General features: G+C 37.0%; 2 protein-coding genes across 4 annotated transcripts; one reads left to right on the forward strand and one right to left on the reverse strand.

Annotated features, from left to right (window-relative positions):
• Positions 1 to 1,391: 1,391 nt before the first annotated feature.
• lap3 (leucine aminopeptidase 3) lies at positions 1,392 to 7,096 on the reverse strand. The gene is made up of 13 exons (XM_042774481.1): positions 6,886 to 7,096; positions 6,678 to 6,793; positions 6,535 to 6,589; positions 6,339 to 6,444; positions 5,178 to 5,337; positions 4,869 to 5,033; positions 4,626 to 4,784; positions 4,418 to 4,542; positions 4,256 to 4,344; positions 3,801 to 3,903; positions 3,638 to 3,717; positions 3,409 to 3,521; positions 1,392 to 2,211 (listed from the first exon to the last, which is right to left on the reverse strand). Exons 1-13 carry the CDS (start codon positions 6,979 to 6,981, stop codon positions 2,025 to 2,027), a joined length of 1,554 nt encoding a protein of 517 aa, XP_042630415.1. The 5' UTR covers positions 6,982 to 7,096; the 3' UTR covers positions 1,392 to 2,024.
• Positions 7,097 to 8,048: 952 nt separating this feature from the next.
• LOC109063370 (circadian locomoter output cycles protein kaput-like) lies at positions 8,049 to 25,213 on the forward strand. 3 transcript variants are annotated; one of them, XM_042774246.1, is made up of 21 exons: positions 8,049 to 8,472; positions 9,552 to 9,650; positions 10,471 to 10,530; positions 11,387 to 11,535; positions 12,720 to 12,811; positions 13,016 to 13,105; positions 13,221 to 13,338; positions 14,439 to 14,552; positions 14,692 to 14,810; positions 14,958 to 15,040; positions 15,136 to 15,242; positions 15,332 to 15,479; positions 15,564 to 15,639; positions 16,620 to 16,767; positions 16,857 to 16,951; positions 17,065 to 17,163; positions 17,280 to 17,426; positions 17,504 to 17,698; positions 18,820 to 18,929; positions 19,054 to 19,306; positions 22,956 to 25,213. In XM_042774246.1, the coding sequence occupies exons 2-21, from the start codon at positions 9,640 to 9,642 to the stop codon at positions 23,136 to 23,138; spliced, it is 2,397 nt and encodes a 798-aa protein (XP_042630180.1). In that variant the 5' UTR covers positions 8,049 to 8,472; positions 9,552 to 9,639; the 3' UTR covers positions 23,139 to 25,213. The 3 variants fall into 3 exon arrangements, with proteins under 3 accessions (XP_042630180.1, XP_042630311.1, XP_042630246.1); XM_042774377.1 differs by having other exon boundaries at positions 15,383 to 15,479; positions 16,617 to 16,767; XM_042774312.1 differs by having other exon boundaries at positions 8,050 to 8,472; positions 16,617 to 16,767; positions 17,292 to 17,426.
• The last annotated feature ends 257 nt before the right edge of the window (positions 25,214 to 25,470 follow it).

Consider the following 25,470-nt stretch of genomic DNA (forward strand, 5'->3'; position numbering starts at 1 on the left):
TAAACTTACATAAACTTGTAGTAAAATAGATGTAATTGGCAATACCGTGCAAACTAAAGTTTTATACAGTTTTGCTGAATTTACTACCTCTGTTTTAACATAATTGGCAATGCTGTATCTAAAAAGTAAATTAATTATTGCTGAATACATTATTTTACAAAAATAGTTCCAAGTAAATCTAAAGCAACCATTGCATGTGACCATGCAACAAAAACATATTTATTTCCAGTCTAAAAAGTAACCTTACGAGTAAAGTTGTGGTAAAATAGACATAACGAAATCAACAATACTGTGTCTTAAAAGTAGAGTTACTTGACAATCAAAATTCTTTCATGTAGAAAGGTGACAGTGCTGTGCTGTTCATTAGAATATGTAGGTAAGGATGGTATATGCTCATAAAAGGGATATTTGGGTTGTGCGTGTGTAGGGGGATTGTGGGATGAAAGTGTTTAAACCTCCGCGCTGTTAGAACAATCGTTCTCCTCTCCATCTCGACCCGCTTTTCAGATTAAGTTTATTGCACAAATTCCACATCAGCTTACAGCACAATGTCTGTTCTAACGCCCTCCTGTTAAACCTAACTGAAAATAAAACCGAATACAAATCCTAACCAAAACCACTTTCACATTTTTGACATTTACTTTTATCTTTGAGGATGTGATAAAATTGTTTTTGTGAGATTTTGCAAATTTCTGGATGCATCTTTTAGCAACTGTGTCCCCAGAGGATAGTTAGAATGTTCTAAAAAATGTTTCTAAAGTTAGAAACACACACAGAGGCATGGTGTGAGAGGGGTTCATTCCAGTAAATTGTCCTGTTTTGTGTGTAAATAAGTGCACAGGCCCAGCTGACACAACACTGAACAATCTGAGATAACACAAGCCTTCTCTTCTTCCTCCATTCACTTTCACAAAGCCATCTAGTGGTGTACACAGTGACTCACTTTTCAGGTTCCAGTTATTGAGTTCAAAAGTTTCTCCATAATGACCCAAATCACATGAATAGTCTTTGTAGAGATGTCTTTTTTTACCTCTTCATAGGACACATACTGTCAATATTTAAACATGGTTGGGAATATACTAGTAAACACCATTTAAAAGGATAGTTTGCCCCAAAATGTAAACTCTGTCATCATTTACCTGCCTTCATGTCATTCTAAACCGGGTTGACTTTCTTTCTTCTAAAAATATATTTTAAGAAATGTTTTATAATCCATTTAATAGAAGTCAACGGTAACCAAAACTGTTGAGTTACCAACATTCTTCGAAGTCTTATGTTCCGCAGAAGTCAGTCATACAAGTTTGGGACAACAAGAGGGTGAGCAAATCCTGAAATAATTACACTTTTAAGTTCATTTCAACATTAATAAGGCAAAACAAGGTGCCACATTGTTTAAGCATTAATGAAGTGTTTAATGAAAGATCGAATGAATGAAAAATATTTTTACTGTTCATTTACATAATTCAACGTATGTTTTCAAAGCAACAATAATTTGGGCAGCACATCCAGACTCAATGCCAACACACCAGTCCTTCACTGTGACATTTATCACAATCTTCATTGCCACATTACTTTATTGACCTTGTATTTTGTGCATTTATGCATGGTATAACACTGCTACCATGTAATCTTAATACACAAATATGCAGAATTTGAAAAGTTCCCCGAACCATGTGGCACTTCTTTATACAATACCACTTTAAAAGAGAAGTCCAGCAAACTGGTTTTTTATATTATACAATTTGATTCCTTGCTACTCAAAGTAATCCGATTTTAGCAACAGTGTGATCTAGCAGTGCTTGACAGCAGTTTCCATTAGATATTGTTTTCTGTTCTTGGCACTAAAAGTTTCTTCTTGTGCCTTAAACACTTCAGCAATTACTTTTTTAATCATTTCACTGTGTTGATCACTTGTCTGCTAATTTCAGCAGCAAACATATTAATAACCACAAACTATCATTCTGAACGCTGAACATCATGGATATACTTCTGAGGCAGCCAGGTCAAAGGTCACAATGTTCACATTAGGGTTCAGAGGCCAAACCAACAGCGAACTCCACCAACGTACGTGTAGGTCTTCCAGACATTCCTTTTCTCAGGTATGGGATTTCATCCTTATTGGTCATGACCCCAGCAATGTCGAGATGAGCCCAATGATCAGCAGTCACAAACTCTCTCAGGAAGGCTGCGGCAGTGCAGGCGCCACCTGAACTGTGAGGTCACAGACCGGTTCAACATCACGGCAACCAAAAACAAGCACAGTACACACTGCTGTTTGAAAGTTTGGGGTTGGTAAGAGTTTTAAATGCTTTTTAACTCTTATGGTATCTTTGAAAGAAGTCTCTAATGCTCACCAAGGCTCCATTTATTTGATCAAAAATTATGTAAAATGTTTTAATTGTATTGTACTAATGCATTTTAAAATGTCATTTATTCCTGTGATCAAAGCTGAATTTAAGGTAGCCATTACTGCAGTCTTCATTTTCACCTGATCCTTCAGAAATCAGTCTAATATGTCAATATGGTGTTTAAGTAACTTTTTTTTATTATGATCACATTTGAAAATGGTTGTGATGCTTAATATTTTGTGATACATTACTGTTTTCAGGATTCTTCGATGAACAGAAAATTCGAAAGAGCTACAATTATTTAAAGTATAATTTTAAAGGGATAGTTCTCCCAAAAATAAGAAACTCTGAAGAATGATGGTAGCCAAACAGTTGACGGTAGCCATTGACTTCCATAGGATTTTTTTCCCATACTATGGGAGTCAATGGCTACCGTCATCTGTTCGGTTGCCAGCATTCTTTAAAATATCTTGTTTTGGTTAAACAGCTGAAATAAATTCATACAGATTTGGAACAACAAAATTGAGTAAATGATGAGGGATTTTTTTTTTTTTTTTTTTTTTGGGTGAACTATACCTTTAAACCTCTTTACGTTTTTTTTATTGTACCATTTTAATGCATCCTTGCAGAATTAACATATTTTTAATAATATACATAATAACGTAGATAACTCAATGGTTTATAAAATGGTTTGCAAACACATTTCTCTTAATGGTATATAAATTTTCCTATTGAAACAAATGGTATATACATTTTCCTATTGAAACAAGAAGTTGGGGCAGAACATATTGAAAATTGCATTTGGTCTGAGTATGTACTGCATTTGATAAAAATTTATATAAACATTATATATGCACTACAAAGTATGAGTGTGTTGTATGAATAAAATTTGGACATGTTAACATTGTCTTTTCACAACGCTGACATTGTTTTTTTTTTGATATCCCAATATCCTTTACTTCAGATAACTAGTAACTAGTCCAGTTGAACTAGAGGAAGGGAACATTTGAAAAAGAATAATACAATGTGTGAAACAGCATGTTTGAGTGTGCATACGTACCGGCTGTACTTTCCAACGTTGTTCAGATCTGCCAGTGCGCACTCTGTTATTTGTTTGGTGTAGTGCTGAAACAGTGGCATCCTCCATACCCTGTCACCAGTAACAATGCTTGCCTAGGAGGATACACAAATCACATATGACGACATTAGCTCACACAAAGCCTTCCAATATGAAAGGACGATGTCAATGAAGAATAGTGTTCAAGTCATTTTGTGACGTTGCTAATTACCTTTTGCAGCCGCTCCCACAGCCAATCAGAGTTTGTAAACACTCCTGCAGCAGCAGAACCTAAGGCTACATCCACAGCACCTGCCAGAGGAACAAAGACAGACAGAAACCATCAATAGGAGTCTATGTTTACTTGAAAGCATCAATGCAGCTTGTGTTGGTACCTGTAAGCGTAGCCGCATTGATTATTGCTCTGGGCTTGAAACTGTGAGCATAACACAGAGCATCAGCCAAAATCAGTCTGCCCTCAGCATCAGTGTTGTCAACCTACCAAAGAAAAAAAGAAACTAACTACTTATTCACCAAGGACACTAGAATGATAAAAGTAAAGAATTTTGAGATTGTCACAAAAATATTCCATTAAATAAACACTGTTCTTATGAACTTTCAATTAATCATATAAAAAATTTACCACAATTTCTGCAAACATATAACATTTTTATTCAACATTGCTAATACAAAAAATACAATTCTGCATATCAGAATGATTACTGAAAAATCAAAAAAAAAAAAAACGGATTTTACTCCAAAATTCAGCTTTGCCGTACCAAATAATGTAGGTAATATTAGTTATGTTAAACAGTATTGCATCGGTATTGTACGTGCGAGTGCAGAATACCTGAATGGTTTTGCCATTTTTGGCACGGACAACATCACCCGGTTTGTTTGCTTTTCCACTTGGCATGTTTTCACAGAGTGGTGCCAAACCTGAAATAAGGAACATGAGATTAGTTTGTGTGTGAATGGTTGCAGTGGACAGTGTCTAGTGCAGTGGACGGACCAATGATATTGATTGGGAGTTTGAGAGCGGCTGCCGTCACGAGAGCGGCGCACACAGTGGCTGCTCCGCCCATATCTGCTCTCATGGCATCCATGCCTGAAGACGGCTTCAGAGAGATACCACCACTGGAATGACACACACACACAAATTATTCAAGATTCAAATTCCCAACCACTGATGTTTCTAGGTTCTGTACAGATGCAGTTACCTGTCAAAGGTGATTCCTTTTCCCACTAGCACAAGAGGAGGCTGTGCGGAGTCTAAACTGCCTTTGTAATGCAGCTCGAGAAAGACAGGGGGCTCCTCTGAGCCTTTAGACACACTGAGAAAAGCCCCCATTTGCTCACTCTCAATCCAAGACTGAGACCTTAAAGAACGAGAGGGAAACAAACGCAGAAATGTGATGTGCTGAGTCAGCATTAACGAATAGAGTGATTGATTTTAAGACTACCTCTTGTGGACTGCCACGTTATGAGCAAAGGGTGAGAGTTTCTGCTCTATAGTGTTTGCGAATGCTGTGGGAGTAATGTGATTTGCTGGAGCTTCCATTAGTTGTCTGGCCAGGTTCTGCCCGTCCCCATACAGAACACCTTTCTGCCATGCTGCTGAATCCACACTGCAAAGAAACAGGAAAGAAGACAATAAAGAGCCAGAATTCTTGGGATGAGTGTGAGGTGCAGCACATGTGTGACTTTATTACAACTCATGCAATAAATTTCCTAGGAATTCGTGAATATCTAAACATCTGTGTTTTATATACCTCCCATATGGTTGGGCCGTGACACGGACCTTCTTCTTGGTTTTGAACTCATCATACTCAAAAAGTCCGAGCACAGCGCCCTCTGCTGCTGACTGCCCATCTCCACAAGGGTCCACCTCGACATGAGCTACCTCCAGATCCTGGAGCTGCCTGCATCCCGCTGTACAAAACACAACAAACTTGTTAGCGCGATCTGAAATCATGTTCTCAATTTCCAACACATGTATTATGAAAAACACAAACTACTTCAATGAACTCAGAGGAAAAAATGCTGTGATCACAATAAGACATTTCTGAGCCAATTTTAGGACCATGTATGTATGTGTATTTTTTTAATGACAGTTAAGCACATTGTGTCTATATATTTTACGCTCCGAGATTTTGTTGCAATTCCAATTCTTCTCAGAAATATTATATTTTAACCATTTATTAATTATAATTAAATAACATATACATATATATATATATATATATATATAATTTGTGATCTAGTTAAAAATGTACATATAGACCATTTTAAGGGATAAAACAATAGCATTTTAATGCAATGATCCTAAAGCATTTCTGGTATAAGATTTACAATTTGCATAAGGTCGTTGAATCCAAAAAGGTCCACATTTTGATAAAAACTTATGACAACCACGTTGAAACAGTTTTACGATAAGCAGGAAATGTTAAATTACATGGGTAAATTACATTATGGCATTGAAATGATCAGCATATATATATAATATATATATATATACACACACGTATAAACATACATACACTAGTTTTAACACATAAATAAATAATAAAGCTATAGAAACATTTATTGAAAAAAAAACTACTACAAATGAGAAGAAAAAAAATACATTGAGACCATTACACCAACAGGGATTTTAATGACACTGCATTCTAAATACAGACATTAATATAGAGTTGGTCCCCCTTGCAGCTATTAACAGCTTCCACTCTCCTGGGAAGGCTTTCCACAAGATTGCAATTAAATTATGCATTACAGTAATAGAGAGCAGAATAAACAACATTCAAAACACATTAATTCTTCATTTTCTTTAAGCAAAATCTAATTTCTTTTGATTTGGGGGTGAAATCTTACTCTGGCATTATGTTCTTGACAGGGCCTCGTGAAATTTAGCCGAACACAACAATGACATTTACCTGACACAGCTGCACGGATGCTTTCCTTACAGTTGTCCCAGTTCTCTTTTCCACAAACACCTGTGCCGCTCTTACCAAGACCAACAACAACTACACTGGGGAAGTCCTTTAAAAGAAAAAAAGAATCGACTGATATATTAATCTTGACATCAAGCATCTAAAGGACATCCAAGATCATACAGATGTGGGTTCTCACCTGATGCAAACCAAAGAAGATCCTGCTTTTGCCTTTTTTCAGGGGAGGTCCAGATCTACAGAACAGAGAAAAACAATGAAAGAATAGATGCCGGGAAAAAAGAGAAGAACAGTAAGTATGCAGAAGTCAAATCAGTGACTTACATCGTGAGCATTTCTGACAGTTTTCCTGAGATGGATCTGTCAAATGCAGCCGCAGCCTCCGTTAAACACATCCCTTCATTGTCTGGCTGTTTCTCATACACGCCAAGAACTAAACCCTGAAAAATAAAAACAAAACGAATGACTTGTTAATGGCATGATGTGTGTAAAGAGAGGCATTTAGCTGGATGATACGAGTTATGAAACTTACTTTTCTTGTAATGGAAGTGGCATGAGAATCCGAAAAAAGTCTATAGTTGTGTTGTCGGATTGCCGTGAGCAAAACTCTTCTGAATGGTCTCAACATCGTCTCTGACTTTATAAAAACAGACTCAACCGTGATTCAGGAGATAATTCTTACAGAGCCTTACACGTGACATTAGAAGGTTGAAAATCGCACACAGTCGCAGCTACTGACGTCAACAAAAGACGCCGATGTATTCCAAAATAAAAGTCTCATTGCCCCTAAATGGACTTGTGACCTGCTTTGCCCTCTGTAATGATAAATATGAAGAAAATAATAATAATAATAATAAAACAGATGTGTAAGCAAGAGATAATCTTATGTTTAATTAAATGGAACCAAACTTATTTTTATTTCATATGAAATTGAAACAATAACTCCAATCTGTATGCTGTATTAAAATACAAAGCTCATATCATAAACTGTCAATGAGAATAAAAAACCAACATGTTTAGTCCTAACCTGTACATATTTTAATCTTAAATTATCAAACAGCATATTTAAATGAAATGTTAAAAAAACTAAACAAAACAAAAAATAACAGTGAACAAATTTGTTTTCGTAGAAGATATGTTTATGGCCAAAATCAAATCAGGCCACATTTCTGGAATATTGTTTCTAACTTAAATCTTAAATAAAACCAGTGTAAGACAAGTACTTCAATGGTGAATATGTGCAAATAACCTATTTTATCATTAATATGGGTTTATATATATATATATATATATATATATATATATATATATATATATATATATATATATATATATATATATATATATATATAGGCACTAGTTTGTCGGCTCCTTTTAAAGTTAAGTTTATTAAATTTTAATTTTGCAAAAAAAATAAAAATAAATTGTGTTATTAGTCTCATCAAACATTATAATTTAAGGTACCACTGGAATAAAATGTCGTAAAAATAATGCAGAAAGTGCACAAAAATTAAACACAACACAGACCACTTGCAACACTATTCCCTGCGTCCCAGTGTGCATACTATCCACCCTATCTGCCCTAAATAGTATTGAAAATGACTAATATCACATAGAATTTAGGATGGATGATATGCACATTGGGACACAGGCTATTTAGCTGTTGCACACTATTTTGTCAGTGCACTGATGTGGCTCCTGTGCGTTTATGGCGCAAGCTACTGCGCATGCCTTGGGCTGCTCGCGTGAAGTAGGCTTGGCCTAAATGTTTTCATCCTGTTCGAAACCAAAATTGCACTCACGCGCCCGCCGATCTAAGGTAAAATTCTGAGAGAAGTCTAAACTTCCAATGTATGTGACGTAACGAGCATGAGCTGAACGCGTCTGGGTTTTCCAGCGACAAGGAAGAGCTTCCGTTCGCCTCGCATGACACTTTAGGCCCGCTGACCCACATTCGCGAGAGCGCTCGAGGAAGTGCGCGCATGAAATTCAGCATAGCTTTTCTCGCTATTGCACCGCTTCTTCAACCCAATGAATGACTGCACGGGACCGTGATCTCGGAATCAGAGGGGCTCAGATCTGTCCAGGCGCCTGTGTGGAAGTGTGAGAGTGTTTTTTGGTAGGTACCAAATATGTTTATTTTGATAAAGGCGGTAGTTTCCGGGATACACATGCAACTGCTGTGGTGGTAACAGTGTAACATTTTGTAAAGTATTGAAAAGTACAACTGTCTCTTTAAGTTTAGATGTGACAATTTATGCACTGACGTGACGTTTAAGTTTTCATTGCGACACACGTTTGGTTTAATTATTAGGATGCTTTCTCACAACGTCAGCGTCCTTAAGAGGGTTCACAGACTCATGTAAATGAATGGATAGTATGTTTATTATAACAGCTGCTGTGGTCAAAGTTAACATGGGTTAAACTGGAATGACGAGCATAATGCCAAGTCACCTTTATTTGTATAGCGCTTTATACAATACAGATTGTGTCAAAGCAGCTTTACAGTGTCAAACAGGGAAATAGTTTGTCAGGAATGCAAGAGGACAATACCAGAGTCATTTTCCAGCTAAAGTCAGTTCAGTGTTGATTCAGTGATGTTATCATCCAGTTCAGCTCTCTTCCAAATGTGTCTGTGCAATCAAGCCGACAATATTGCCCGAAATTAAGCAAGAAAAAAACCTTGGGACAAAACTAGACATTTCTCCACTGGCCAGACGAGACCAGCATGGCGTGGTTTAATTCCAGGCTGCAGCACAGGTCAGATTGTGCAGAGGACTCGTCCGGTTCTCGCGGTCTTGTGCGGATGGTCGTCGAGGTGATGAGGTCTCCGATGACAGTCAGGGCTGTTGAGGTCGTCTCTAGGTGCTGGTCCACCATTTGATCTGGATATGGACTGGACCTGAAACTTCAGTAGAGGCTTTTAAATTCAGTAATGAGCATGATTAGTTTGGTGCAAAGAACTGTGTGACTTTTTGAACCAGCAAGTGAAAATGTATTAAAAATCGAATGTGTCATATGTTTTGTAAAGTAGACTATTTTTGCTGAGTTAGCGGTCATGTGGCCCCAAGCTCTGTGTGCGCATCAATTAACCTTTCACCTCTGACTGTAGCTACAGTGACCGAAAAGATTCAGAGAAGTAATATTTAACAACACTGTTAATTTGTCATTCAGTTATCTTCTGTTTTGTGTCCGCAGGCTTTCACATTGGCAGGTCCTCTTCACCAATGTCTTCCCAATGCATCAGGTTTTTTAACCCCAGACTGATCCGTGAGACGGCGTTATCATGAGCTCCAGGTACAGCTGAAATAATCTTCATATATACTATTGATAAAAAAATTGGGATCAGTAAGATTTTGAAAGAATACTCTTATTCTCAACAAGGCTGTGTTTGTGATTAAAAATACAGTAAAAACTGTAGTGTTGTGAAGAATCATTACAGTTTAAAATAACCGTTTTCTATTGTGATAGATTTTAAACTGTAATTTATTTCTGTGATGCAAAGGTGAATTTTCAGCATCACTACACCATTCTTCAGTGTCACATGATCCTTCAGAAATCATCCTAATATTTTTGTGGAAACTGTGCTACTTTTTTCAGAATTCTTTGATGAATAGAAAGTTCAGCAAGAACAGCAATTTAGTTGAAATATAAATCATTAATTTTTGTAACATTCTACATTTCTTTACTGCCACTGATCATATGCATCCTTGCTGAATTAAGGTATCAATTCTTTAAAAATAAAAGATCTTACTGACCCCAAACTTTTAAACAGTAGTGTACTTCTTCAGAAATAATAGCAAAACAGAAAATGTGGTCATGTAGCAATTTATGCATGCACATGTCAACAACCTCCTTATTAAAATGTAATAACAACTTTATATTTGCATGCATTTTCGGTGTCCCACATTCTGCATTTACATTTTAAAGGAACAACAGAGGAGTTCGTCTTCAGCCTTAGTCTATTTTTAGAAGTATATGGCTTCTCTGTTTATCTCTCTCTCTCTCTGTAGTGATTTGCAAAAAACAAAGAATTCTATTAAATAGACATGTAATTGTTTTGCAGAAAATAAACATGGTTTTCCATCACAGAGAATAAATGTGTGTCCTATTTTAGGGATGATGGTAGTGTTTTTGATGGGCTGATGGAGGAAGAGGGGAAAGATAAGGCGAAAAGGTGAGTTAAATGGCTGCTTTTACGATTATCACAATTTACATTGAATGATTTTTATACCATTGTTTGAAGCAACCGCATGCCATATTTTTAAGATGTAAACAAACAAGCTGAAAACACTCAAACTGAAAAACTTATAATGCTTTTTAATAGTGAACTCAAATGTGAACTATACATTGGATTTCTTTAAATAAAAAAATTAAAGTAAAAATATATATGGTATTATACTAAAACTAAAATTAAAGCAATGGAAAAACCCTAAAGATAACCTGTGGAAAGAAAACAACACATCTTAAGTACACAGAATAACATAAGTGGACTTTGAATGATTAATTGCCACTTTTAACGATTACGTAATTGTGGCATCCGTAATTGTAATCGCGATTAGAAATTCAAAAAAAGTATTGCAGCCCTAGTTCTGTTTTATACTTATGAAATATTATCATAATAGAAACGGGTATAAACATCATTCAGATCTAATAGTTGTGTTGATGGAATGGTCCCAAATAACAGATTACAATAAACACGTCTGTTTTACTTGTAGATTATTGTGAGTATTTGTATGTTAAAACCACATTTAACAGGGTTAAACTTTTCTTATTATGGCTTATGTTATTCACTTTTCACATGAACCATAAAAAGGATAACAGAGAATGTCAACATCATAAACGCATCATAAATCACGCTAACTTGATTAAAAGCACAGTTTTTCCGGGTTATGCTTGTATGCTTCCACTATTGGTCTAAAGGTTAATGTTTACAGTAGTTGTTTTCATCCGGCAAGTCTGAATACATGAATAAGCATTTTCCAGCCTTGTGTAATGCTTTGTTTTCATGTCTTTATTATCTTGAACCACAGAGTTTCGAGAAATAAGTCCGAGAAGAAAAGGCGAGACCAGTTCAATGTCCTCATTAAAGAACTTGGCACCATGTTGCCCGGAAACACACGCAAGATGGACAAGACAACAATATTGCAGACAAGCATAGACTACCTGCGCAAGCAAAAAGGTGAGGCAGAATAACTACTGGAATAATTACAGATCTGCATTATTGTTTTGCCATTGCATCCATGTGCACAACAGATGTGTGTGTTTGGTTTATAATGCTCAACTGCTGTTGGAAAAAAAAAAAAATTGTTGACATATGATTTAGATCTAAGTGGAATGCTGTAATCATCACTTTTCATTATTAATTTATCATAGCCATAATTGTAATCTTGATTAATTATGCAGCTCTACCATCATGCTACTCATGCAGTTTCTGCAGTATGTGCATTGTGAGCCGTATGCTAATTTTCTGTATGCACTGTATACGTGGTTGACCTAAAAAATGGCAAAAGGGTGCTGTATAAATGGCATCACACTGCACAGAATCCCACAATGCAATGCTTAAACTCCAACTCCATATACACAGTTATATCACCACTGTGCTTTTTTTTAATCTTTCAGATTTTAATATTCAAGTTAGATAAAAAAATATATAGTTATAACTGGATTTAAAATGCAATGTAATGAGGTCATGTGACGACAAAGCTGCATACTACTGCAGTATTTTCTATGCCACAGCACAGGATGTAATATTTCAAACACATCTTGAAAAAAACAAACATACTGTATGAAGCATTGTACTCTTTGTTGATCATTATTAATGCTTATTTGTACGTAATATTTAATTAGCTGAAGCTATTTTGCTATGCTACTATTCCATTCGATGATCCAGTGAAACTTGAATGCTCCTGAGCTGAGTTTCAAGTGACTCAAGAAAGGGTATGAATACCTATGCAATATAATATTTCAGTTTTTTATTTGTAATAAATTTGCAGTGTTATCACAAATCAGTTTTGTTTTTTTTTTGTTTTTTTTTGCTTTGTCATTGCAGTGTATGAAATGTAGTTTGTAGTAATTTAGAGCAGTTAAACATAGGGCTGCAACAAGCTTTCGCAAGCCACTGTTTATTTTAAAATCTATCGAAACTGTAGAACAATTATTTTAAATTGTAATAATATTTCACAATATTACTGTTTTTACTGTCTTTTTCATCAAATAAGTGCAGCCTTGATGAGCAAAGAAACTTTTTTAGAGGTAATGTTTTACCGACCCAAAACTTTTCAAAGGATGTGAAGTCTGTAAGCAGCTGAAACCTGCAGATCCTAGGAAAGCTGCTTACAGTGAATTGTTTGTGTTCACATGCAGAAAGTGCTGCACAGTCTGACTCAAGTGAGATCAAGCAGGATTGGAAACCCCCGTTTCTTAGCAATGAGGAGTTTACACAGCTGATGCTAGAGGTAAGGTTCTGCTTTGGGCAATATGTGTGTTTGTATTTGTTCTTCTCTCTCTGTTTCTTCCTGTTGTGAAAGATGTTTCCACTAATAAAAAATGTGTGCATCCTCATTCATGTTTAATGTTGTTTTTTAATTTTTCACACACCACTTCTACATTTTCTGCTCATGGATTAGAGCTGTTTTAGTAATGTTTTTGAATGTTTTTAAGCGCTGGATGGGTTCTTCATAGTGATGCTGACAGACGGCAACATCATTTACATCTCAGAAAGCGTAACCTCCCTGCTTGAGCATCTGCCTGTAAGTGAGAGAGGATGTGTGTTTAGTTGGCAGATCGTTTGTAGTCTATTTAAAGATTTGGAGTTGTTACATTTTATATCTGTCATATGTTCATATATAATCATGTTTGTTTCAGTCGGACCTGGTGGATCAGAACCTTTTGAACTTTGTTCCGTTGGGGGAGCATGAAGAAGTGTATAAAGCGCTGTCGTCACACCCAGACATTGAAAACCTCAACTCTGATAACCTCAAATGTGAGTGTCCAACCTCAACCCCCACCACATATCTGTTCTGCTGTGGTATTTTTTTCAATGCTCAATAGGGCTTAGCAATATACCTGTTATTCATGATGATAACTAAGGAGCATTGTGAATATTGCATTGCACTCTTCATGGTCATGAATTGTTTAATTGCTTGTTAAGTTGTCTATGACTAGTTGTGTGATCCTTTCTTGACTTTCATGTATGAAAGCATTAAAAAATGTTTTAAGTGCATTCCTCATCTACACTTCAGCAACAAAAAGAGCATTAGAAGTTTGACTGATTGTCTTGTACCATTTCAAAATGTCCATGAATCGATTGTGCAATTTTTAAAAAAAGAGGTAAAACATGTTTTTCTTCATAAAAATATGTTTATAAGTATTGTTTTATTTTAAATTTGTGTCAGTGTTATATATTAATATTTTCGTATTTTTTCATATTCTTTTTTTTTATTTCTGTAATTAATGTTTAGTAATTTTATGAATTTTTCTGTTTACAAAGGCAACATTTCCTATTTTAAAGTTTAAGTTAATTAAAAACTAATTGGTGTATATTACATTAGTAAAATAATTAAAATTTTCAGTTTTCTTTCATATTTCTTCATAATCTTTTTTTGTAATTAATGTTTAATAATTTTATGAATTCTTCTGTTTGCAAAGGCAACATTTCTTCTTTTTATTCTTTCTTTCAATTCAAGAAAACTATTTTTAAGTTTTAGTTAATTAAAAACTAATCGGTGTATATTACATTTGTAAAAATTAGCATTCTTCCTTGTGTTTTGTATTTTTACTTGTTTTACCTTACTACTTTACTTTTTACTTATGCATTAGTAGAATTTACTTTGTCGTACTTTTCAAAATTTTGGAAACATTTGTTATTTGGTTGAAATTATGTTTATTTAATTTTTTTAAGTTATTTTAGAGCAAATCAATGAATACGAAGATGTAGAGTGAATATTAGCAAAAGTGAAAGCTTTATCGCTCTATAGTCCTGTCCTGCTTCCCACTGAGATGGTAAAAGATTACTCTTAATATTTAATTTTTATTGTAATGTTTTATTTATTTATTTATGTTGTTGTTGTTTGTTTGTCTTAGCCAAGAGCCAGTTGGAGTTTTGTTGTCATATACTCAGAGGTTCTGTGGATCCCAAGAAACCGCCTGTGTATGAATATGTCAAGTTTATTGGCAACTTTAAGTCACTCATCAACAGTGAGTGTTTGTTTTTCCTCTCGATTTAGACTGACTGAGTACTCGGCCATATGTTAACTGCATTTGTTACTGCCCAAAGCACAATGTGTGCACTGCCACTCTCCTTTAACACAAATCTCCGCTTTGAATGCTCTCCTAGTGCCTCTTACAACCCGAAATGGCCTTGAGGGAATTTTGCAGCAATCGTTGCAGCCAGCTTTTGATGATAAAGTCTGCTTTATTGCGACTGTGAGGCTCGCCAAACCCCAATTCATCAAAGTAAGCTGATAAACAATCAAGCAAAAACACATCTGTGTTACAAATACTCTCTCAGAAAGCAGACAGCCATGGGCAAGCATCATAACAAAGCATTACAGGCATAAACATTCTGATATTGACCTGTTTGTTGTTATTGATTGTGTGCAGGAGATGTGCATGGTGGAGGAGCCCAACGAAGAATTCACGTCTCGACATAGTCTGGAGTGGAAGTTCCTCTTATTAGATCACAGGTTTTTATACTTACTGACAGTATCACTTTCTCTGTGTTTGTAACTCATTGTCCAGTTTTCATTCAATTAGATGTCTGTGTGTTGTTGTGTTGCAGAGCACCTCCTATCATTGGCTATATGCCCTTTGAGGTGTTGGGAACATCAGGCTATGACTATTATCACGTAGACGACTTGCATTTACTAGCCAAATGCCATGAGCATTGTGAGTTTAAAACAAAAAAACATATTTTTTAAACTTTCATTTGGCGCCATATCCTTCATATGTCTCTCATATTCTCTGTCTCCTTGAAGTAATGCAGTTTGGAAAAGGGAAATCTTGCTATTATCGCTTTTTAACTAAAGGGCAGCAGTGGATTTGGCTCCAGACTACCTACTACATCACCTATCACCAGTGGAACTCGCGACCAGAGTTTATCGTGTGCACGCACACCGTTGTGAGGTACACAGAGGCACAGCTACACCAAACAGAAAGAGACCAATTGTGACTTTTGCAATACTTTTTTACAATTCTTTTTGTATCTAGTTACGCCGAGGTGCGAGCAGAGCGGAGGAGAGTGATGGGTATAGAAGAATCACCTCCTGAGCTGACTGGAGACAAGGTGAGATGCTTCTGAGACAGTAACCTCTCGGAAATAGTTCACTGATGTGGTATAATGGTCAGTCTAAAGGAGACTGTGATTACGACCAGGTCCATTTATCATTGTAAGGTTGTCAGTATTGGTGGTTAACTGTGGCTGAATGATTAACAGTTGCATGTGTGATTAAATTAAATTTATTTTATAAAAACATATAAATTCAGTTTTTTTTTTTTTTTTTTTAAGAAATGAATACTTTTATTCAGCAAGAATTCATTAAATGAATCACAAATCACAGTTAAGACATTCACTAAAGATTTACATTTTAAATAAATGTTGTTGTATTTTAACTTTGTATTCATCAAAGCATCCTGAAAACAGTGTATCACTGTTTACTCAAAAGTATTACAAAGTACAACTGTTCTAATAAGAATATTTGAGCACCAAATCAGCACATTAGAATGATTTCTGAAGAATCATGTGACTGAAAACTTAATTTATTGGATGCTGAAAATTCAGCTTTGCATCACAGGAATAAATTACATTTTAAAATGTATTAAAATAGAAATGCTCATTTTAAATTGTAACAATATTTCACAATATTACTGTATTTTTGATCAAACAAATGCAGTCTGGGTAAGCATAAAAGACTTCCAAAAACATTGAAACAATCTTACTAACTCCTTTTTTAATAATTGTATTTGTCCTGTCTATCTATCTATCTATCTATCTATCTATCTATCTATCTATCTATCTATCTATCTATCTATCTATCTATCTATCTATCTATCTATCTATCTATCTATCTATCTATCAAGAGAGAGCAGATGTGATATATTATTTTATATAGGTGTGTGTGTGTGTGTGTGTTTGTATAACAATAAAATTATTATTTAAATAATATATCACAATTTCTCTTTGTACATCATATATTGCAAAACAGAAAACATTGATCAACAGCTACACCACGGATGTTTCTTAATTTTCCTCTCTCTCTGCAGCAGTGTCCGATTTCTGGCTCTGAAGCGCAGTTAAACTCGTCCAGACTGAAGGAGGTTCTGGAGCGTTTCAGTAACAGTCGCTCACCCTCCACCTCCTCAAGGAGCTCCCACAAGTCCTCGCACACCGCCGTCTCTGACAACACCTGCACCTGTGAGCATGAAAAACAGAACCAAAAGTGTGCTTTTCTATTGTGTTTGTTTTCCTGTTTAAAACTCTTCATATCTGTTTGATTTCCTCAGCAACTCCCTCTAAACTACAGATGGATGTGAGCACTCCTCCCCGGCCCGCCACTGTTGATATGACGTCCCAGCGTCGTTCCTCTGTCAGCACCCAGGTGAGACTTGCATCTTCATCAACGTCAACACTTGGCTTTAAATACAAAACATTCCTATCTTATGCTTGTATCATAGCAGCTGGGTAATGACGGTGGTCTTATTTGTTTTATAGTCCGTGAGTTCTCAAAACACAAATCTGACTGGATCTCCGGTCCAAACCAGCCAACAACAACAACCACAGCCACAGCAGCAGGTTCAACCTAACACCCTGGTGAGAATCTTTTTGTTTTTTGTTTTTAGTGTTTTGTCCAATAGATCAGGTAAGCCACCATTTTTTTTTTTTCCATGACACCATAATGTATATTTTTCTATGCTCTCTGAATGTAGTTCTCTGCGCAGTTGAATGCAATGCAGCACCTGAAGGATCAGCTGGAGCAGAGGACACGCATGATCGAAGCTAACATTCAGAAACAGCAGGAGGAACTGAGGCAGATTCATGAGCAGCTCCAGAGGGTGCAGGGACAAGGCACTCAGGTACACACATGCAGCTGTGTGAGTATTGGTAACTAAACTTGGAAACTAAAGCATGTGATTGAAATGGTGTCTTTTAGATGATTCTGCAGCAATCGGGTGGTGGACTCAGCGTACAGTTGCCGCAAGTTGGAGGAGCACAGACTAACATTTTAGGGCTTGGAGCACAGACTGGGGTCGTAACTATACAGGGCCAAAATGTGACGAGTACAGCCCAGAGTGCAACTGTCCCACAGCAACAGCAGCAGAATGTACAGGGCTCTTCTGTAACACAGGTGAGTTTCAGTCATCCTTCCAGTTAGGGGTGTAAATATTTGCTCTGACAACCATTTGATTTTGATTCTTTATTAAACAATGCAAAACCTGTTAAAATATGAATTTTGGTCACAGTTCAGTTTTTCAGTTTTAGTCAATTCAAGTCAAATTTAAAATATGTATATGTACATTACCATGCTACCAAGTTTGAGATTGGTAAAGTTTATGAAAGAAGTCTTTTATGCTCACCAAGGCTGCATTTATTTAATTAGAAATAGTAATATTGAGAAATATTATTACAATGTAAAATGACGGTTTTCTATTTGGTTGTATTTTAATATGTAATTCATTCCTGTGATGGCTAAGCTGAATTTTCAGCATCCATTACTCTTTATGTTATTTCACTTAAGGACTTATTTAGTAAGATTTTGCCTGAAAAGGTTTTAGAATTTTTAGCATATATTGTAAAAATCTTGCATATTATTTTTTTGTTTGCTTGGTTTTTATTGTATTTATTTGTATTTAGATATTTTTGGAATTGAGTTTTTGCCATGAAAATAGCCTCAGCTGTTGACATGGCATTAAATAAAATGATACTACTACTACTCAGCATCATTACTCCAGTCTTCAGTTTCACATGATCTTCAGAAATCATTCTAATATGCTGATTTGCTGCTCAAGAAACATTTCTGATTATTATCAATGTTGAATACTGTTCTGCTGCTTATTATTTTTTTTGGAAACTGATGCACTTTTTCAGGATTCTTTGATGAATAGAAAGTTAAAAAGAACATCATTTATTTGAAATGGAAATCTTTTGGAATTTAATAATATTTATTGTCACTTTTGATCAGTTTAATAAAATTATTTCTTAAAAAAAGTCATACTGACCGCCAACTTTTGTACGGTAGTGTATATACATATATCAAATCAAATCTATTACAGTTAGATTTAAAATAGAGCTTGGTTGGCAGTTGTTAACATTACAGAATTACTGGCTACCTTTAGTTGTGTATTGCCTAGAAATGAGTTTAAAATAAAAAGCCCATTAACAATGACATAATGTCTTGTTCTCCACTTCATATGGTGACATCATCTAAATGAATGACATAATTTTGTCTCTCTCATTCTTTTTCCTCAGCCTGGTCCTGTATATAATACCATGATGATCAGCCAGCCTGCCAATGCCAATGTTGTGCAGATACCAAGCAGTCTGGCACCAAAAATCAATCAGGGCAATGCAATAAACAGGTACGTGTCTTTTTCCTCATCTTTCTTTCCCAGGACACCTTCTATAATATTATTATTATTATTATTATTACTATGAATTAATTACTTAAATATTTTTTTCATTGCCTTGCTCTGTCACTCTCAGTTTTCCTGCCGGGCAGCAGTTGGTCACTAAGATTGTGACGGCTCCGATGGCGTGTGGTACTGTCATGGTACCCACAACAATGTTTATGGGTCAGGTGGTGACAGCTTACAGCCCGTTTCCACAGCAACAAGGCCAGACACAGACCATAGCACTGCAGACTCAGTCCACAGCGCCTGCAGAACAACAGGCTCAAGCTGCCGCATTACAAACTAGTCAACAGCAGGGGGCGATGCAGCAGCAACCATTTCTACAGGTAACAAAGCATGCACATAGTTTCATTTTGAGTCTAATCAGAACTGATTCAGTGATCACCACTTTGGTATGCATTGGTATGCTTCACCATGTGACATTCTACATAATCTTTATAGTCTAGTTGTCAAGCCTTAAGGAAGTTGACCAAGAAGGTCACGAAGATACTGGGTCAAACTCAGTACTGTCAGCTGATAATACATCTAAACCAGTAGTCAAGTCAAGTCAAGTCTGCTTTATTGTCAATTCTTCCACATGTACAGTACATACATACAGAGAATCGAAATTGCGTTACTCTCAGACCCCCGGTGCATACAGATAACACTAACAGTAGAGCCTAAAAATCTAGATCAAGTATAAAATATAAGATAAAACTATACAATAAGGGAATGTAAAAAAACATAATAGAAAAAAATAAAATAAAAATAAGGTTAAATAAAAGCAGCGCAAGGCACATGGCAGATAGAGTGCAAACCAGTGAACAAACAGTGCAGATAAAAATATTTTTAGTGCATAAAAAAAAAAAATAGCTTATTCAGTCTGATTAAAAGTGACAAAGTGACAAAGGGCTCAGAGCAGTTATTTTATTAAACTGACTGATGAGGAGGTAGAATGATGTCAGATCCATGGTGAATGAGGTAGTGAGCAGACCACTGCTGCACAAAGTGACTGGTGCATGACATTCGTATGTTAGAGGGAGGGGGGGTGGAAGGACCTGGGGGATGTGGGACCTGGGGGGGGGGGGGGGGGGTTCATAGTTCAGTGGTGCCTGAGGCAGAAGAGGGACGGGGGGGGGGTAAGTTCGGGAGCGAGTTCAGCTTCCTGACAGCCTGATGGATGAAGCTGTCCTTCAGTCTGCTGGTCCTGGCCTGGAGAGAGACTCCGCAGTCTCCTCCCTGATGGCAGCAGACTGAAGAAGCTGTGTGACGGGGTGAGTGGGATCACCTGCAATGCAGAGGGCTTTTCGAGTGAGACTGGTTCCATAAATGTCCTGGAGGGAGGGGAGAGAGACACCAATGATCTTCTCAGCTGCTCTCACTATGCGTTGCAGAGTCTTCCGGCAGGACGCGTTGCAGGCGCCATACCACACAGTGATGCAGCTGGTCAGAATGCTCTCGATGGTGCCTCTGTAGAAGGTGTACATGATGGGGGGTGGGGCTCTGGCTCTCCTCAGTTTGCGTTGGAAGTAGAGACGCTGCTGTGATTTCTTGGCCAGTGCTGCGGTGTTGTCGGTCCAGGAGAGGTCCTCTGTGATGTGCACACCCAGGAACTTGGTGCTGCTCACTCTCTCCACAGTCGCACCGTCGATGGTCAGAGGAACATGCTGAGTGTGCGCTCTCCTGAAGTCCACAACAATCTCCTTCGTCTTCTCCACGTTCAGAGAGAGATTGTTGTCACTGCACCACCCGGCCAGGCGGCTCACCTCGCTCCTGTAGTTTGTCTCATCTCTGTTGCTAATGAGACCCACCACAGTCGTGTCATCCGCAAACTTAATAAAGAGGTTGGAGTTGTGTGACGGTGTGCAGTCGTGTGTCAGCAGAGTGAAGAGGAGGGGGCTCAGCACACATCCTTGGGGGGCCCCAGTGTTCAGTGTGATGGTGCTGGATGTGTTGCTGCCGACACGTACTGCCTGAGGTCTTCCAGTCAGAAAGTCCAACAGCCAGTTGCCACAGCGAAGTGTTGAGCCCCAGCTCGACCAGTTTGTGAATGAGCTGTTGAGGGATGATTGTGTTGAATTCTGAACTGAAGTCTATGAACAGCATTCTGACGTATGAGTCTTTTTTCCTCTAGATGTGTGAGTGCTGAGTGGAGGGTAGTTGAGATGGCATCATCGGTTCGACCGGTTGGACCGATATGCAAACTGGAATGGGTCCAGGGAGGGGGGGAGGGCAGACTTGATGTGGTGCATGACTAGCCGTTCGAAGCACTTCATGAGGATGGGAGTAAGTGCAACAGGACGGTAGTCATTGAAGCATGATGGAGATGGCTTCTGCGGGACTGGAATGATGGTGGTAGCTTTGAAGCATGTGGGAACAACAGCTTGACTAAGTGAGATGTTGAAAATGTCTGTGAAGACATCAGTGAGTTCTGCTGCACAGTCTCTCAGTACACGCCCAGGAATGTTGTCAGGACCCGGAGCTTTGCGTGCATTGATCCTGCTGAAGGATCTCCTCACGCTGTCTGGGGTCAGCATCATCACCTGGTCACTGGGGAGGAGGTGGAGTCTTCTGTGCAGTGGAGCTGTTTTGTGCCTCAAAGCGAGCGAAGAAGGTGTTCAGCTCGTTCAGCAGAGAGATGTTGCTGTCACAGGTCCGCTGTGGTGGCTTGTAGTCCGTAATGGTCTGTATCCCCTGCCACAGGCTCCGAGTGTCTCTGCTGTCGCTGAATTGATGGGCTATCCTCCTGGAGTACTGTCTCTTAGCCTCTCTGATGCCGCGGGATAGGTTGGCCCTGGCTGTTCTCAGGCCCCCCTCGTCTCCAGCTCTGAAGGCAGCGTTCCGCGTCTCCAGGAGTCTGTAGACTTCCCCTGTCATCCACGGCTTCTGGTTTGCCCGGACAGTAATGGTTTTTTGTGACTGTTACATCCTCAATACACTTGGTGATGTAGGCAGTGACAGTCTCCGAGTACTCCTGGAGGTCAGTGGAGTTATTATAAGTGGCAGCCTGCTTAAACATATTCCAGTCAGTTGTATCAAAGCAGTCCTGAAGAGCCTCAGACGATCCTTCTGGCCACACTTGAATCTGTTTCTGAACTGTATTTCACTATGCAGAAACCATTCTATCTAAGCCATTTTAACTTCTGTTGTAATAAAAAGAAATAATCTCAAAAATATGTTCTATAAATTATATTTAAAATAAATAATTTGATTTTGTATGTATTTATTATATTTTGTCATTTAATATAATAAATTATTGTTAATATAACATCTCAAAGAAATCAGTACATTTATTCTGCAGAGACATAAAATTGATCAAATGTGACAGTAAAGACATAAGGTTACATTCTATTTCAAATAAATGCGGTTATTTTCAAATTTCTATTCATTAAAGAATCCTGAAAAAAAGCTTTTCAACATTGATAATAAAAGAACTATTATTAATAAATGATCACCAGTATTAATTGATAATGATTAAGCAGCAAATCAGTATATTAAAATGATTTTTTCTGTATGATCATGTGACACTGAAGACTGGAGTAATGATGCTGAAAATTCAGCTTTGCGTCACAGGAATAAATTACAGTTTAAAATATGTTAAAATAGAAAATGGCATTTTAAATTTTAATAATATTTCACAATATTACTGTTATACATAGTGAGCATAAGAGTTTTCTTTCAAGAACAAAATAATTATTATTCCAATAATAGTTATATGTGTATGTAAATGTATGTATGTGAATGTTTTTATTAATTCTATTTTTTTTTTTTTTTTTTTTTTTACTCACCATGTGTATAACAATGGTAGCTGGCATAGCTCTAAATTCTAAAGAAACAAACAAATAATTTTAAGACTTACTGGAGGCCCCTGGTTGAGAATCACTGATCCTAACAAACTAATGTCCATTTAGACACTATGTAAAACTTCAATAAATTTATCATTATTAAATAAAAAGTGTCTGACTTGTATCTGATTTTCTGCTGTGTATTTGTCAGAGCGCACGGCTTCTCCGTGGCAACCAGTCCACACAACTGATCCTGCAGGCTTTCCCTATTCAGCAGCAAGGTTCATTTCCTCCATCACAACAACAACAGCCGCAACTAAAACCACTGACTCAAAAACAGCAGAAAACAACCCCCTCTCTTCAGACGGACAGCGCTAGTGCCCAGTCTCAGTAACATGGATGAACACAACAGCCAATAGACGGAGGAGCCATCTAACATATTCGCTTCTAGGATTTTATTGGTGCTGTATATAATTTGAAAACGGCTCTTTCTGGCAGCATTCCTGGAAGCTTTTATGACAAGGAACTCGCTCAACATGGCAGCTGCGTGGAACACAACACCACCAGATGGACGCTGTGGCAACCGTACGGAGCCTTTCACCGAACCAACAGGTGGTTGCCAAACTCATTATTTATTTCAACAACAGAGAGCATAGGATTGCTAGCCTTTGCATGGTCTTCGCCAAACAGAAAACCCTGTTCTCAGTCTTTCACTGAAAACAGTCCAAAGAACTGTGTTGATCTGTACAGTCTCGTGTACTATACAGTGTAGAAACACAACCGTAAAGCAACAAAGCAAGATACTGAATATTTTATATGCTGCATGAAAAGTGTAAACTTTAATTTGTTATTCCGGTTTTATGATTTACATTTTTTAAGTATTATTTTAATTTTAAGATTTGTATATTGTGCATATAGTGATGCTTTCCATGTTTAACCCTTACCTGACAATGGTTTCTTCACGTATAGTTAGTGTGCTGCATGTATAGACAGTTTGTTCTGGAGGTTTTTCTGAGGCACTAGTTTTTTGGGAAATTATTATACCCCTTGTCTCTGACGTACAAAAAAAAAAAATGCCCTCTTTAAGTTTATTTCTAATTATCGCAGACATTTGATGGCGAAGAATCAAATTTGACAGTTTTTGAACAAATTAGCTCAATTTTGGCACTTAAAACTATCTACTTTCAAATTTTGTTGAATGTTAATTTGCTTTTTAGTCATAGTAGTCCACTAAAAAGTTTTTGTGCACCTTTCCCCTTACTTTTAGCACTTATGTGTTCATACACACTAAAATAGTCCATCCTTCTTATAATAAGGATCTTTTAAGTTTGTGTGTGCGTGGACGGTACGTGTATTTCTCAAACGAGAATGACACACCTTGAATAAGCTTTCAAATCCTCATTCATAAATGCTTTTTTCTCCCTCACAATTTTGGGAGCTATGCAAGAAGCCACATCCAGGGCACAGCATTTCTATAGGTGTGACTGTGAGGACGGTCTGGAGTACTGTGGATCTTTTAAATCCCATTTTCAAGAAAAGAATGATTATATCGTCCTCTTCCTAGTTTGATTTCCAAAGTTGTAATTCAAACCGAAGAAGGGTTATTGTGCAGCTGTAGAGTCTTAAAGTTAAGAGTGATCTTCCTTTTAAGTGTGTGTGTGTGTGAGAGAGAGAGGTAGAGAGAGAAAATTTAAAGTGCAAGTTATTATGTCAATAATAGTTTGTGACTCTTCCAGTATCGCTGTGTAGGTTGTTACTGAGTGTATTAACCGCAGCGATGGCCAATCAGTTCTTGCGATGCAGTATCTAAGCATTCTAGATGTTTCCCCATTGGCTTGTTAGCTGTATACCTCAGAAATGGTTTTATATATGAAGTATTCAAATCAATTTTATTTTCATACGGCAAAAGACTTCCTTGTTAAACAGTATTGCTGTGTATAGACCGGTAACACTGTAAAAAAGACGAGTTAGAGATAAAAGGTATATGGAAACTGAAAAGATTTTGATATTGTTGACTTTTGGAATTCCAAAAGTTGAGATTCCCATAAAGTAGATGCCCACCATTCCCTTATCTGTCCAATTCTCTTTCATAGTGTTGTGTTGTGCGTTTCATAAGATTTTACTGTGCACTGAAACCCTCAATTGTGTTGTTGTTACTGAACCAATGTTTGCCATAATGTGTACAATCAAAAATTACTTACATTTCCTCCCCAAAAAAAGCTACTGACAGGTTGAAGAGAGAACTGAACTGATTAGGACCCTGAACATTTTAACCTTCTGTATCCAATTTTTTTTTTTTTTGCTGTATAAAAATATAAAATGCACTTTCAGAATATGATGGTTACTTGGTTGTGGCCCCAGACATTTAATTAGTGTTTGGCCTGATGAAAATCAGTGAGTGAATAATGATAAAATAATGAATCATCAAAGAATTAAAATAAACAAGTCTTAAGGTGTTGAACCATAAAATGTGTTTATTTTGTTCATATTGAATTGCTGTGCACTTCAGTATAAAAACCATGTTACCGCAAAGAACTGCTTGCAGATCATATTACCTTCAGTGTTAACTATACTCTGTCAGTTTACCAAAAACCAATCATTTTCCCTCTACGATATTCAATCTTGAAACAAAGCAAACCATGTTATTCACGTTCTCTACTAAAATGTCTGCTTCAAGAGTTGCAAGAGTTTGTTTTATTGTATTTATAAGGTGACGTATTTTGCCG

Source organism: Cyprinus carpio, chromosome A1 (assembly GCF_018340385.1).
Source record: "Cyprinus carpio isolate SPL01 chromosome A1, ASM1834038v1, whole genome shotgun sequence".
Lineage (NCBI taxonomy): Eukaryota > Metazoa > Chordata > Actinopteri > Cypriniformes > Cyprinidae > Cyprinus > Cyprinus carpio.

Bases quoted from the DNA above. Each gene is read 5' to 3' on its own strand.
- lap3 (XM_042774481.1), bottom strand. From the start codon at position 6,981: ATGTTGAGACCATTCAGAAGAGTTTTGCTCACGGCAATCCGACAACAC. The intron at 6,445-6,534 runs GTGAGAACCCAC...TTTCTTTTAAAG, and splicing joins TCTTCTTTGGTTTGCATCAG to GACTTCCCCAGTGTAGTTGT. The intron at 3,522-3,637 runs GTAATTAGCAAC...GTATCCTCCTAG, and splicing joins TGTGGGAGCGGCTGCAAAAG to GCAAGCATTGTTACTGGTGA.
- LOC109063370 (XM_042774246.1), top strand. The intron at 14,811-14,957 runs GTAAGCTGATAA...GATTGTGTGCAG, and splicing joins CCAAACCCCAATTCATCAAA to GAGATGTGCATGGTGGAGGA. The intron at 18,930-19,053 runs GTACGTGTCTTT...TGTCACTCTCAG, and splicing joins CAGGGCAATGCAATAAACAG to TTTTCCTGCCGGGCAGCAGT.